We start from the raw sequence: 12,025 nt of genomic DNA, 5'->3' as shown, positions 1-12,025 counted from the left end.
AGGGGGAGGATCAGAGGAGCAGGGACGACGACAGAGGAGCATGGGGGAGGGGACAGACAGCTGACTCAACAGCTGTGGCCTGGGAGTTTCTCACTTCTGCCTAATCTTTTCCCATAAGGGGGGGGGCACCGAACTGATTCTTTGCTCGGGTGAAATAATGTCTAGCTTTCCCACTGGTACTGCCTATAAGAGTACCAGTACCAGCCGTTCTACTCTAATAAAGTAGAACAGCTAGTGGCTAGTGAAGGGGGAGAGGGGGCTTGGGTGGCCGGGGGGGTGGGGTGGGAGTTGTCCGGCCGCCATGGGAGAGACCTGTCAAAGTGGGCCAGTCTGGATGAAGTCCAGGGCCAAATTTTTGTCCCAGTCCAGCCCTGCTTGCCTCTATCCGGCCCTTGGGTCACTGTTCTATCCACAATTGACACTAATGATGGGACACTATTCCTCCCACTGACACCAAGGATGGGGTGCTATTCCTCCCAGTGATATCAACAATAGGGTACTATTCCTCCCACTGACACCAAGGATGGGGTGCTATTCCTCCCACTGATAAACAATAGGGGACAATTCCGCTCTTTTACAAAAAGGATGGGGTGCTATTCCTTCCACTAATATCAACAATGGGGCACTATATCTCCCACTGACGCCAAGGATGGGGTGCTATTCCTCCCACTGATAACAATGGGGCACCATTCCTCCCACAGACATCAAGGATGGGGTGCTATTCCTCCCACAGATATCAACAATTGGGCACTATTCCTTCCACTAAAACCAATGATGGGGCATTGTTTACTTCCACTGAAGCTGGGGAATTTTCTACTCCCACTGGCTACAATCTGGCCACACTAGTCTGAAGGACAGTAAACTGGTTCTTTGTTTAGAAAGTTTGGAGACCCTTGGTCTGGAGGAACAGGGCGGGAGGACTGAGCAGTGAAGCTGCAAAGAGAGCCATGAGGCTGAATTCTATGTTTTGTTACATTGATGGTGAGAATCCCTGTAGGAAACTAATTGTGTGAACTTTTTGCTTTGTTTTAACCACTTGCTTACTGGGCACATAAACCCCCTTCGTTCCCAGGCGAAATTTCAGCTTACGGCACTGCGTCGCTTTAAGTGACATTTGCGCGGTCGTGCGACGTTGCTCCCAAACAAAATTGACGTCTTTTTTTCCCCACAAACAGAGCTTTATTTTGGTGGTATTTGATCACCTCTGCGGTTTTTATTTTTTGCGCTATAAACAAAAAAAGAGCGACAATTTTAAAAATATATATATTTTTTACACACAGAGCTCCACGTCCCTGCTGTCTTACCGACGATCGCGGGTACCCGGCGGACATCGCGGCCGCCAAGTACACGCAACGGCTCCCGAGCGATGCGCCGGGACAGTGTTTACCCGCTGCGCGCCCCCCAGTGGCGAGCGCGGGTAATGCTTTTAAATTACGTCCAAAGACGTCCAGTTGGCACTTGAGAGCCACGCTGTTGACGTCTTTTGTCAATAGCGCGGGTCTCAAGTGGTTAAATTAAAAGTGGGCAGAAAAAGCCCTGAAACGTACTTCTGGCTTGGAGTAAACTCACTGTTTGGCACTGCCAATGAGCTATAAATTCCCCAACTTGTCACAGTACATACAGTACAGGAGAGACCTGTTTGCCTCCAATTTTATATATATATATACAGACATGCACAATAATACACATATTACCTTCCCTTCTTGTTTTTAGCCTGGTAAATATGAGATTTGGCAAATTAATATTTTTTTATTTTAATTTCTCACTGGGATATGGAACTTTAGGTGCTTTCCAGGCTAACTTTAAATAAGTAGCATGCTTATAGAGGTTAATGGCTTAGGCTGAAATTTACACATATACTATATCATGTATGGTTTCCCTAATAGTGTACATTAAAAATGTTTGTAAACCCGCTCTAGAACATACTATAATATTTTGTATAACAGTCTTGTAAATTCCATGGATTTGTATATATGGATATGGATCACAGGTTGCTAAAAAGCATGTGACAGCTAAAAATGAAACTAAACATGTGTTATCTTTTCTCTCCAGACCTCAGCTAAGATGAAGGTAAGCCAGACCGTGCCTCTTTTTACTGAACAATCATCCGTTGCTACTCAAGCCTCTACTGACTGAGGTGTCCGTTTATGAAGCAGTGAAATCTATTCACTGCTTCTTTCTCCGGCATTCACGGTGAAGATTTCTTTCCTCTGGTGCCTGTTTATGAAGCGGAGAAGATAGCTTCACCCTTGGAGGAGTGAAGTGATCTTCCAACGCTTCAAACACTGGAGAACGGACCAGAAATTCACAGAAATACGGAGATGTCAGTTTATTGAGCAGTGATAAATTATCACCGCTCAGTTCACTGAAAGACACGTGGTTAATGTAATTAAAATAACGAGTTCCCCTACATAATATATATATGTATACACACACACACATTGTATATACATGTATATACACACACATTATATATATGTACATGTATACATTATATATATTTATGTATATATATGTATACACATAAAAATTACAGGGGGACATGGTTACAGTGTTGGGGGGTCTGAACGAGGTTGAAGGAAGACCTGTGTGAAGTTGGCACCCCATGTTTGTAAAATCTGAATAAAAATATACCATTCGTTTGTGCCGCGTTTGTGCTGGTTTGTGCCGCTAAAACGAGCGTTTGTGCAGGTTTGGTTTCTGAGATATTAAACATTCAATTTAATGCAAGCCCCGCCCACTTTGCACCCCATGTTGCTGAATTTAAAAAAAAACTGCGCCATTTGTTTGTGCCGCGTTTGTGCTGGTTTGTGCCACAAAAAGAAACGTTTGTGCCGTTTTGGTTCCGGAGATATTGAGCGTTATATTTTCTGTAACCCCGCCCACTTTGCACCCCATGTTGCTGAATTTTTAAAAAAACGGCGCCATTCATTTGTGCCGCGTTTGTGATGGTTTGTGCCGCAAAAAGAAACGTTTGTGCCGCTCAATATCTCCGGAACCAAAGCGGCACAAACGTTTCTTTTTGCGGCACAAACCAGCACAAAAGCGGCACAAACGAATGGCGCAGTTTTTTTTTTAATTCAGCAACATGGGGTGCAAAGTGGGCGGGGTTACAGAAAATATAACGCTCAATATCTCCGGAACCAAAGCGGCACAAACGTTTCTTTTTGCGGCACAAACCAGCACAAACGCGGCACAAACGAATGGCGCCGTTTTTTTAAAAATTCAGCAACATGGGGTGCAAAGTGGGCGGGGCTTGCATTAAATTGAATGTTTAATATCTCAGAAACCAAACCGGCACAAATGCTTGTTTTAGCGGCACAAACCAGCACAAACGAATGGAATATTTTTATTCAGATTTTACAAACATGGGGTGACAACTTCACACAGGTTTAGCCTAGGTTCACACTGCTGCGAATTCAAAATCGCGATTTCGCGGCCGCGATTTCGGCCGCAATTTAATGTAAATCGCGGCCCGAAATCGCAAAAAGTAGTACAGGAACTACTTTTTGAAATCGCAGATGCGGCGTCGCACTGATTAGGACAGTGCCATTGCCGACAATTGCCGCAGATTTGAGATGCGATTTGACATGTCAAATTGCATCTCAAATCGTTCCAAATCGTACCCAGTGTGAACCAGGGCTGAAGAAAGTTAAAAATCTTCCTCCTTCCTCCTCAGAACCCCTGGGATTCCCTCTTCACTCCCCGCTTCACCACCTCTGAGCTGGTGAATCAGGGAGTGTGAATTCTGACTCAGATCACCAGTGAAGAGCTCAGATCACAGCTTCATAAACTGGCCGTTTCTGTGTCAGTCTATGAGACTTCACTGTGTGTAGAGATAATCTGCAGGAGAACAAGTTCAAACACTTCTCCCCCCGATTATCACTGTTTCATAAACTGTTTATGGGCTGTGATCACTGGTGATCCTTGGGATCACCGCTCTTCACTGCTTCATAAACGGACACCTGAGACTTGGAAGCTAACATGTTTCAATGATAAAGGAACCTAATAAAAACACAGCACACATAATTAAAGTGATACTATAAGTTTTTTTTATTTTTTTATATATAACAAAAATGTCATACTTACCTCCACTGAGCAGTTCGTTTTGCACAGAGCGGCCCGATCGTCCTCTTCTGGGGTCCCACAGCGGCTCTCGCGGCTCCTCCCTGCAATAGATAACCCCCTCTGGTAAGCTCTATCCCGAGGGGGTTACCTTGCAGGCGTGCTTCCGTGTCATACACTCTACGTCCATAGCCGCCGAGTGTATGACACAACCTTGTATAATGAGTATAAACTACTTATAGTTTTCTTAAATCAAGATTCTGTGCATTATGTCTCAGTGCTGAGCTTACTGATATGGCTGAATAAGTAGCATGTTGTGCTGCTTAGGCTCGGTTCACACTATACTACAGGACAGCAGTAGGACTTTCATCCTACTTTGCTCTACGACATCTGTCCTACATTGATCCTACATTTAATCCTACATTGATCCTACATTGATCCTACATCCATCTGACTTTCATGAACAGGATACTACTTTGATCCGACTTGGTGATAGTCTGACTTGTTCTTTGACCAATCAAAACAATCCCAGAGTGAGAAAAAAATCATTTTACTGCTGCTGTAATCACATCGGATGTTAAAAGTCGGATGGTTAGGACAAGGATCCTACTTTGATCCGACTTCAATGATATTCAATGGGCTGAAGTAGGATCAAAGTCGGACCAAAGTAGTGCAGGGAGCATTTTCGAAGTCAGACCCACTTGTGTAGGACCAGTTAAGACAGCTCTCATAGGGAAACATTGATTTTCACACGTCATGCGACATGAGCTCCCAATGTCGGAGCGTTTGTTGGACCAGTGTGAACCCGGCCTGATAAGGTATGTGAAACTGCTGCTACAAATCTAGGCACCTGAGGCTGGGTTCACACTATACTACACGACAGCAGTACTACTTCCATCCTACTTTGCTCTGCGACATCTGTCCTACATTGGTCCTACATTGATCCTACATTGATCCTACATCCATCCTACTTTCATGAACAGGATACTACTTTGATCCGACTTTGTGATAGTCTGACTTGTTCTTTGACCAATCAAAACAATCCCAGTGTGAGATCAATTCCTTTTACTGCTGCTGTAATCACATGTCAGATGTCAAAAGTTGGATGGTTAGGACAAGGCTCCTACTTTGATCCGACTTCAATGATATTCAATGGGCTGAAGTAGGATCAAAGTCGGACCAAAGTAGTGCAGGGAGCATTTTCGAAGTCAGACCCACTTGTGTAGGACCAGTTAAGACAGCTCTCATAGGGAAACATTGATTTTCACACGTCATGCAACATGAGCTCCCAATGTAGGAGCGTTTGTCGGACAAGTGTGAACCCAGCCTGAGGCTGGGTTCACACTATACGGCTGGGTTCACACTTGTCCTACAAACGGTCCTACATTGGGAGCCTCATGTAGCATGACGTGTGAAAATCAATGTTTCCCTATGAGAACTGTCTTAACTGGTCCTACACAAGTCGGTCCGACTTTGAAAATGCTCCCTGTACTACTTTTGGTCCTACATTGATCCTACTTCAACCCATTGAATATCATTGAAGTCGGACCAAAGTAGTATCCTGTTCATGAAAGTAGGATGGATGTAGGACCAATGTAGGATAAATGTAGGACCAATGTAGCAGAGCAAAGTAGGATGAAAGTAGTGTAGTAGTGTGAACCCAGCCATATGTCAAAAGTCGGATGGTTAGGACAAGGCTCCTACTTTGGTCCGACTTCAATGATATTCAATGGGCTGAAGTAGGATCAATGTAGGACCAAAGTAGTACAGGGAGCGTTTTCAAAGTCGGACCGACTTGTGTAGGACCAGTTTAGACAGCTCTCATAGGGAAACATTGATTTTCATACGTCATACGACATGAGCTCCCAATGTAGGAGCGTTTGTCGGACAAGTGTGAACCCAGCCTCAACCAAGAACAGTGATAAATATATCATGATAGTTGTAGGTTATGATTTGCCTGCATGCAAATCTGTCTATGGAACATCATGTAATTTAAGATTGCAGGCAAACATGATTTATGAATCATCTGCAGATGTGAAAAATAGCCATGAGTATATGTTGACACATTTGAAGCTTACATTGTTGGGGAAGACTGATGCAATACATCTTTTATACATATACACTGCCTTAAAAAAGTATTCATACCCCTTGAAATTTTCCACATTTTGTCATGTTACAACCAAAAACGTAATTGTATATTATTGGGATTTTGATAGACCAACACAAAGTGGTACATAATTGTGAAGTGGAAGGAAAATGGTTTTAATTTTTTTTTGTTACAAATAAATATGTGAAAGTGTGGAATGCATTTGTATTCAGCCCCCTGAGTCAATACTTTGTAGAACCACCTTTCGCTGCAATTACAGCTGCAAGTCTTTTTGGGGGTGTCTCTACCAGCTTTGCCCATCTAGAGAGTGAATTTTTTGACCATTCTTCTTTGCAAAATATCTCAAGCTCTGTCAGATTGGATGGAGAGCGTCTGTGAACAGCAATTTTCAAGTCTTGCCACAGATTCTCAATTGGATTTAGGTCTGGACTTTGACTGGGCCATTCTAACACATAAATATGCTTTGATCCAAACCATTCCATTGTAGCTCTGGCTCTATGTTTAGGGTTGTTGTCCTGCTAAAAGGTGAACCTCCGCCCCATTCTCAAGTATTTTGCAGACTCTAACAGGTTTTCTTCTAAGATTGCCCTGTATTTGGCTCCATCCATCTTCCCATCAACTCTGACCAGCTTCCCTGTCCCTGCTGAATAAAAGCATCCCTACTACATGATGCTGCCACCACCATGTTTCAGGGTGGGGATGGTGTGTTCAGGGTGATGTGCAGTGTTAGTTTTCCGCCACACAGTGTTTTCATTTTAGACTAAAAAATTCAATTTTGGTCTCATCTGACCAGAGCACCTTCTTCCACGTGTTTGCTGTGTCCCCCACATGGATTCTCACAAACTGCAAACGGGACTTCCTATGGCTTTCTTTCAACAATGGCTTTCTTCTTGCCACTCTTCCATAAAGGCCAGATTTGTGGAATGCACGACTAATAGTTGTCCTGTGGACAGATTCTCCCACCTGTGCTGTGGATCTCTGCAGCTCCTCCAGAGTTACCATGGGCCTCTTGGCTGCTTCTCTGATTAATGCTCTCCCTGCCCCACCTGTCAGTTTGGATTGAACAGTGCTTTGTGAGATGTTCAAAGCTTGGGATATTTTTTTATAACCTAACCCTGCTTTAAACTTCTCCACATCTTTATCCCTGACCTATCTGGTGTGTTCCTTGGCCTTCATGATGCTGTTTGTTCTCTGAGGGCTTCAAGGAACAGCTGTATTTATACTGGTATTAAATTACTTTCAGGTGGACTCTATTTACTAATTAGATTATTTCTGAAGGCAATTGGCTCTACTGAATTTTAGTTAGGGGTATCAGAGTAATGGGGGACGAATACGAATGCACACCACACTTTTCAGATATTTATTTCCAAAAAATTTTGCCAACCATTTATCATTTTCCTTCTACTTCACAATTATGTACCACTTTGTGTTGGTCTATCACATAAATCCCAATAAAATACATTTACGTTTTCGGTTGTAACTTGACAAAATGTGTAAAAATTTCAAAGGGTATGAATAGTTTTTCAAGGTACTTTACCTTCCTTAAAGCGGATGTGCCACTAAAAAAATATATTAAAAGCCAGCAGCTACAAATACTGCAGCTGCTGACTTTTAATATAAGGACACTTACCTGTCCTGGAGTCCAGCGGTGATCGCAGCAGATGACGAGCCGATCGCTCGTCACCCTGCTGCTCCCCCCTCCATCCACGGTGAGGGAACCAGGAAGTGAAGCGCTCCGGCTTCACTGCCCGGTTCCCTACGGCGCATGCGCGAGTCGCGCTGCGCCCGCCGATTGGCTCCCGCTGTGTGCTGGGAGCCGAGTGTTCCCAGCATACAACGGGGGACGGACGGGAAGCGAGGAAAAAACCCGTCCTTTGCCCGTATCGTAGGGCCGTAAGTGGGTGCAGATATCTGCACCCCCCTCCCCCCTGAAAGGTGTCAAATGTGACACCGGAGGGGGGGAGGGTGCCGATCAGCGGGACTCCACTTTAGAGTGGAGATCCGCTTTAAGAATATATGGTTTCATTTCCAAATAGTCAGCAAAGGCAAAAAACAAAGTTTTGATGCTTTTTATTTAAAGAGACTCTTTCACTTTGCTCATTGACAGTCTTTTTTTATTATTCCACTCCCACCCGAATCCACATATATGCATCGTTACTCTCTTGCTGCTCCATTAAAACCCACCACAAATCACCCATGGTTTCTAAGTGCGTGGAGCATGTGACCTCCTCTTATGATGCAGTGCTTGTGCATCAGTTGTCAATTGCCAGGTCTGAATATTACATGAGGTAGGGGCTGACTTTCTAAATTTTGTGTGTAAGCTCTGACACCATGCAACACAAAGTTTACGTAGGGATAGGACTTAAGAGGAACAGCAGCAGGGCAGCATGGGAAAGGTGAGCATGAGTGGGCTAGGGTACGGTTAGATTGAAAATGTTCCTTAATTTTGCACCAAACGAGTCTCTTTAAAATTCCAACAACTTAACAGACGAGAGCTTTAATGCCACGTACACACGATCGGTTCATCCGATTTAAACGGACCGATGGATTTTTTCATCAGATATCCGATGAAGCTGACTTTCATCAGTCTTGCCTACAAACCATCAGTTAAAAATCCGATCGTGTCCAACGCGGTGACGTAAAACACAACGACGTGCTGAGAAAAATGAAGTTCAATGCTTCCGAGCATGCGTCGACTTGATTCTGAGCATGCGTGGATTTTTGACCGATGGATTTCCCCACAAACGATCGTTTTTTTCTATCGGTTTTTTAACCATCAGAAATTTTTTAAACGGGTTCTATTTTTTTTCACGATGGGGAAAAAAACAATGGGGCCCACGCACAATCGGTTAGTCCGATGAAAATGGTCCCGTTTTTATCAGACGAACCAATCGTGTGTACAGGGCATTAGACTTGGGAGCTTTCAACATTGCTCATGATGTGAAGATCTAAGGTTGGCAATATGGTTTCTCCCCCAAACAAATTGAGTATTGCAGTGTATTATTACCACAGGCACTAAAAACATGGCAGATAGATATTAGTTTATCTAAAGCCCTGCGTATTAATGGTGCCTACAAACATGAAATCATTTGAATGATTCAATACTTTTTGGTTGGATTGTAGATCCGTTATATGTCTGTAATCCCTTGTACACACAATTGGAATTTCCGATGGAAAAAGTCAGATGGACTTTTTCCATCGGATATTCCGATCGCGTGTAGCCCCATCGGAGTTTTTTCATCGGATATTCCGAGGAATTCCGTCGGAGTTTAGATATAGAACATGTTCTATTTTACTCTGATGGAATTCCGTCGGAATTCCAATGTGATTTGGCCGGGTAAAAGCCTCAGGCCTCGTACACACGACCAAGGAACTCGTCAGGCGAAACACATTTCCTCGTCGAGTTCCTTGTTAGGCTTGTTGAAGAACTCGACGAGCCAATTTTCTCCATTCCCGTCGAGGAAAAAGAGAACATGCTCTCTTTTTCGCTCGTCGAGTTCCTCGAAAGTTTCCTCGCTGAAAAATGTACACACGACCGGTTTCCTCGGCAAAAAAAATCTCCCACCAAGTTTCTTGATGGATTCTGACGAGGAAACTGGTTGTGTGTACGAGGCCTCATTGTGTGTACTGGGCATTAGTCTTCCCCAGGTTCTCCTGGTTGAGCAAGCTTGAGAAGACAAATGATTCTGTTTGGTTGCTGTTTTCTCCTACCTCTTGTTAAAGCTAGAATAGTCATATAGCTGCCCCAGCACAACCAATAATGTGGAATGAATGATAAAATTCCATTATTATTATGGCTGCAGCAAGCGAATGATTTTCAGGTGCCAAAGTATCATTGCCTGTGTGCCCTAAGTCAGCAAGAAGCTAGTGACAGCTTGCTGACTATTCAAAATATAAATATCAGCTTTAGGTAAACTGGCATTGTAGTAATGCAAACTTGACAATTTTAGGTGACAAAGTGAGGACAAGTAAATATATTAAGCTCAACAGATATTTTCAAGAATTAATTTTATTATTCTAAAAAAAACAATTATGAAATACACATCTAAAACTCAAAATGAAGTTCAATACAAATACAGAAATATCTTAAGTCAATAAAAGGTAAAAATAACTGATCTGAGAGGCTGCATTGAATTGTATTCAATATAATTGAAAATTCTTACCTGGATATCTGTGAAGGTTTCTTTCTATTGTGTACTCTTGGGAAAAAAAGAACAACAAGACTAAAGTAAATATTGACTGAAGCATAAGGAACATCCATGGCAGAAGTCCTCGAAGACTGGCAGAGTATCTTGGTGGCATTTTTATAAATTGTTGGAATAATAAAATAGCTTTAACTTGTTTAGTAGCACAAACAAGTTGATGGGGGAGGAAAGTGGCAGTGATGGGTGTTGACCAAATGACGCAAGGCCTTATCTTTCACAGGCCCCGGGACTATCAGCTACCATATTTTGTCAGCATGGGCTTGGGCTTGGTTAAAAGTGTTAGAAAAGTTCCATGAAAGAACATGCAGAGACAATCCAGCATTTTCAAAAAGTCAGTAAACACACAACATGTTCTTATAAAACTACAAAAATTATGCAGCACCCAATTGGAATTCAGAGTTTGAATACAATTCATTAAATAATTCAGAGTATGAAATTCATTAAACTTCATTAAACTTTAAAGCAGACCTTCAGTAATTTTTTCATCTTTCCATTAATTAAATCTTCTGCCCTCGTTGTTGTTTTAACTTTGGATAGTAAAAGCTTTTTTCTTTCTGCCAGTAAATACCCTATACAGCCCACTTCCTGTTTCTTGTCTGGTAAAAAGCCTAAACTTTTGACATCATGCATAGCTCCCTCTCTCACTCTCGTGAGAGTTTTCCAGGGAGAGATGAGGGATGAGTCATAAGAGAGCCAATGAGAATCTACAAGTGATTGGAAAACCATAATTTTACAGTTGTCACCTGCACAGGAAGTGAGAGAAAATCCATCAGTGTAGATACTGGCTCTGGTGACAACTGCTTCTCACTTTGGAAACATTTACTTTCGCTTCCTTGATATGTCTCTGGGGCAGGAAATGCTCTCAACAAGAATAGACAGTAAATAACACTGACAGGGTTTTACGGCTTCCCTACTGTAACCAAACTAAACAAAAGCTTTAGATATGCTTTAAGACAAAATGGTTACATGAGTTACTTCACTTTTGCAAATTACTATTGGTCATTGAACTGTGATAAAACAAATAAAGCTTATTGCATTTTACTTAATTTCTTTCATTCACATTTCACATTTTTATTAAATCCTGAAGTGAGGTCAACTTACTGTACTTAAACAACTGTCGTCATCATTAAAGGGGAGTTCCACCCACAATTTCACTTTTTAAATATAAATACCCCTGTAATACACAAGCTTAATGTATTCTAGTAAAGTTAGTCTGTAAACTAAGGTCCGTTTTGTTAGGTTGTTACAGCATTTAGATAGTTTATAATCTAGAAATAGACCGGGGCCATCTTAAGCGTGGGCATCATGAAGCCAGACTGTATGACTTCCTGGATTTCAGCTTTGCATATCTCGCACATGCTCAGTGCACAAGCAATGTAATAGGTTTCAGTCAGGTTTGCAAGGACTACTGGGAAACATGATGCCTATCCCAGAAACCCTTGCAAATAGCCTAGGCAAATAAGGAGGAGGAAGTAATGAAGGACTACAAAATAAAGGTATTTACAAGCAACACATTAGATAAAAATTGTCCATTCTGAACACTATGAGATTAGAGCATGCAGCACAGACAAACATAAAAAAATGGGTGGAACTCCACTTTAAGGCCCGTACATACGATCGGATATTCCGACAACATGTGTCAGACAGA

General features: G+C 42.4%; 1 protein-coding gene across 1 annotated transcript in view; it reads right to left on the bottom strand.

Annotated features, from left to right (window-relative positions):
- Positions 1-10,548, bottom strand: part of LOC120926866 (blood group Rh(D) polypeptide-like) — a 65,449-nt gene extending 54,901 nt beyond the window's left edge. The window contains exon 1 of the mRNA XM_040337136.1: positions 10,336-10,548. Within this exon, the coding sequence (XP_040193070.1) occupies positions 10,336-10,474 (139 nt within the window). The 5' untranslated portion in view covers positions 10,475-10,548. The remainder of the gene's footprint in view (positions 1-10,335) is intronic.
- Between the last annotated feature and the right edge of the window lie 1,477 nt (positions 10,549-12,025).

The sequence above is a fragment of the Rana temporaria genome, chromosome 2 (genome assembly GCF_905171775.1).
Source record: "Rana temporaria chromosome 2, aRanTem1.1, whole genome shotgun sequence".
Taxonomy (NCBI): domain Eukaryota; kingdom Metazoa; phylum Chordata; class Amphibia; order Anura; family Ranidae; genus Rana; species Rana temporaria.
This window is presented reverse-complemented; position numbering and strand designations above follow the sequence as displayed.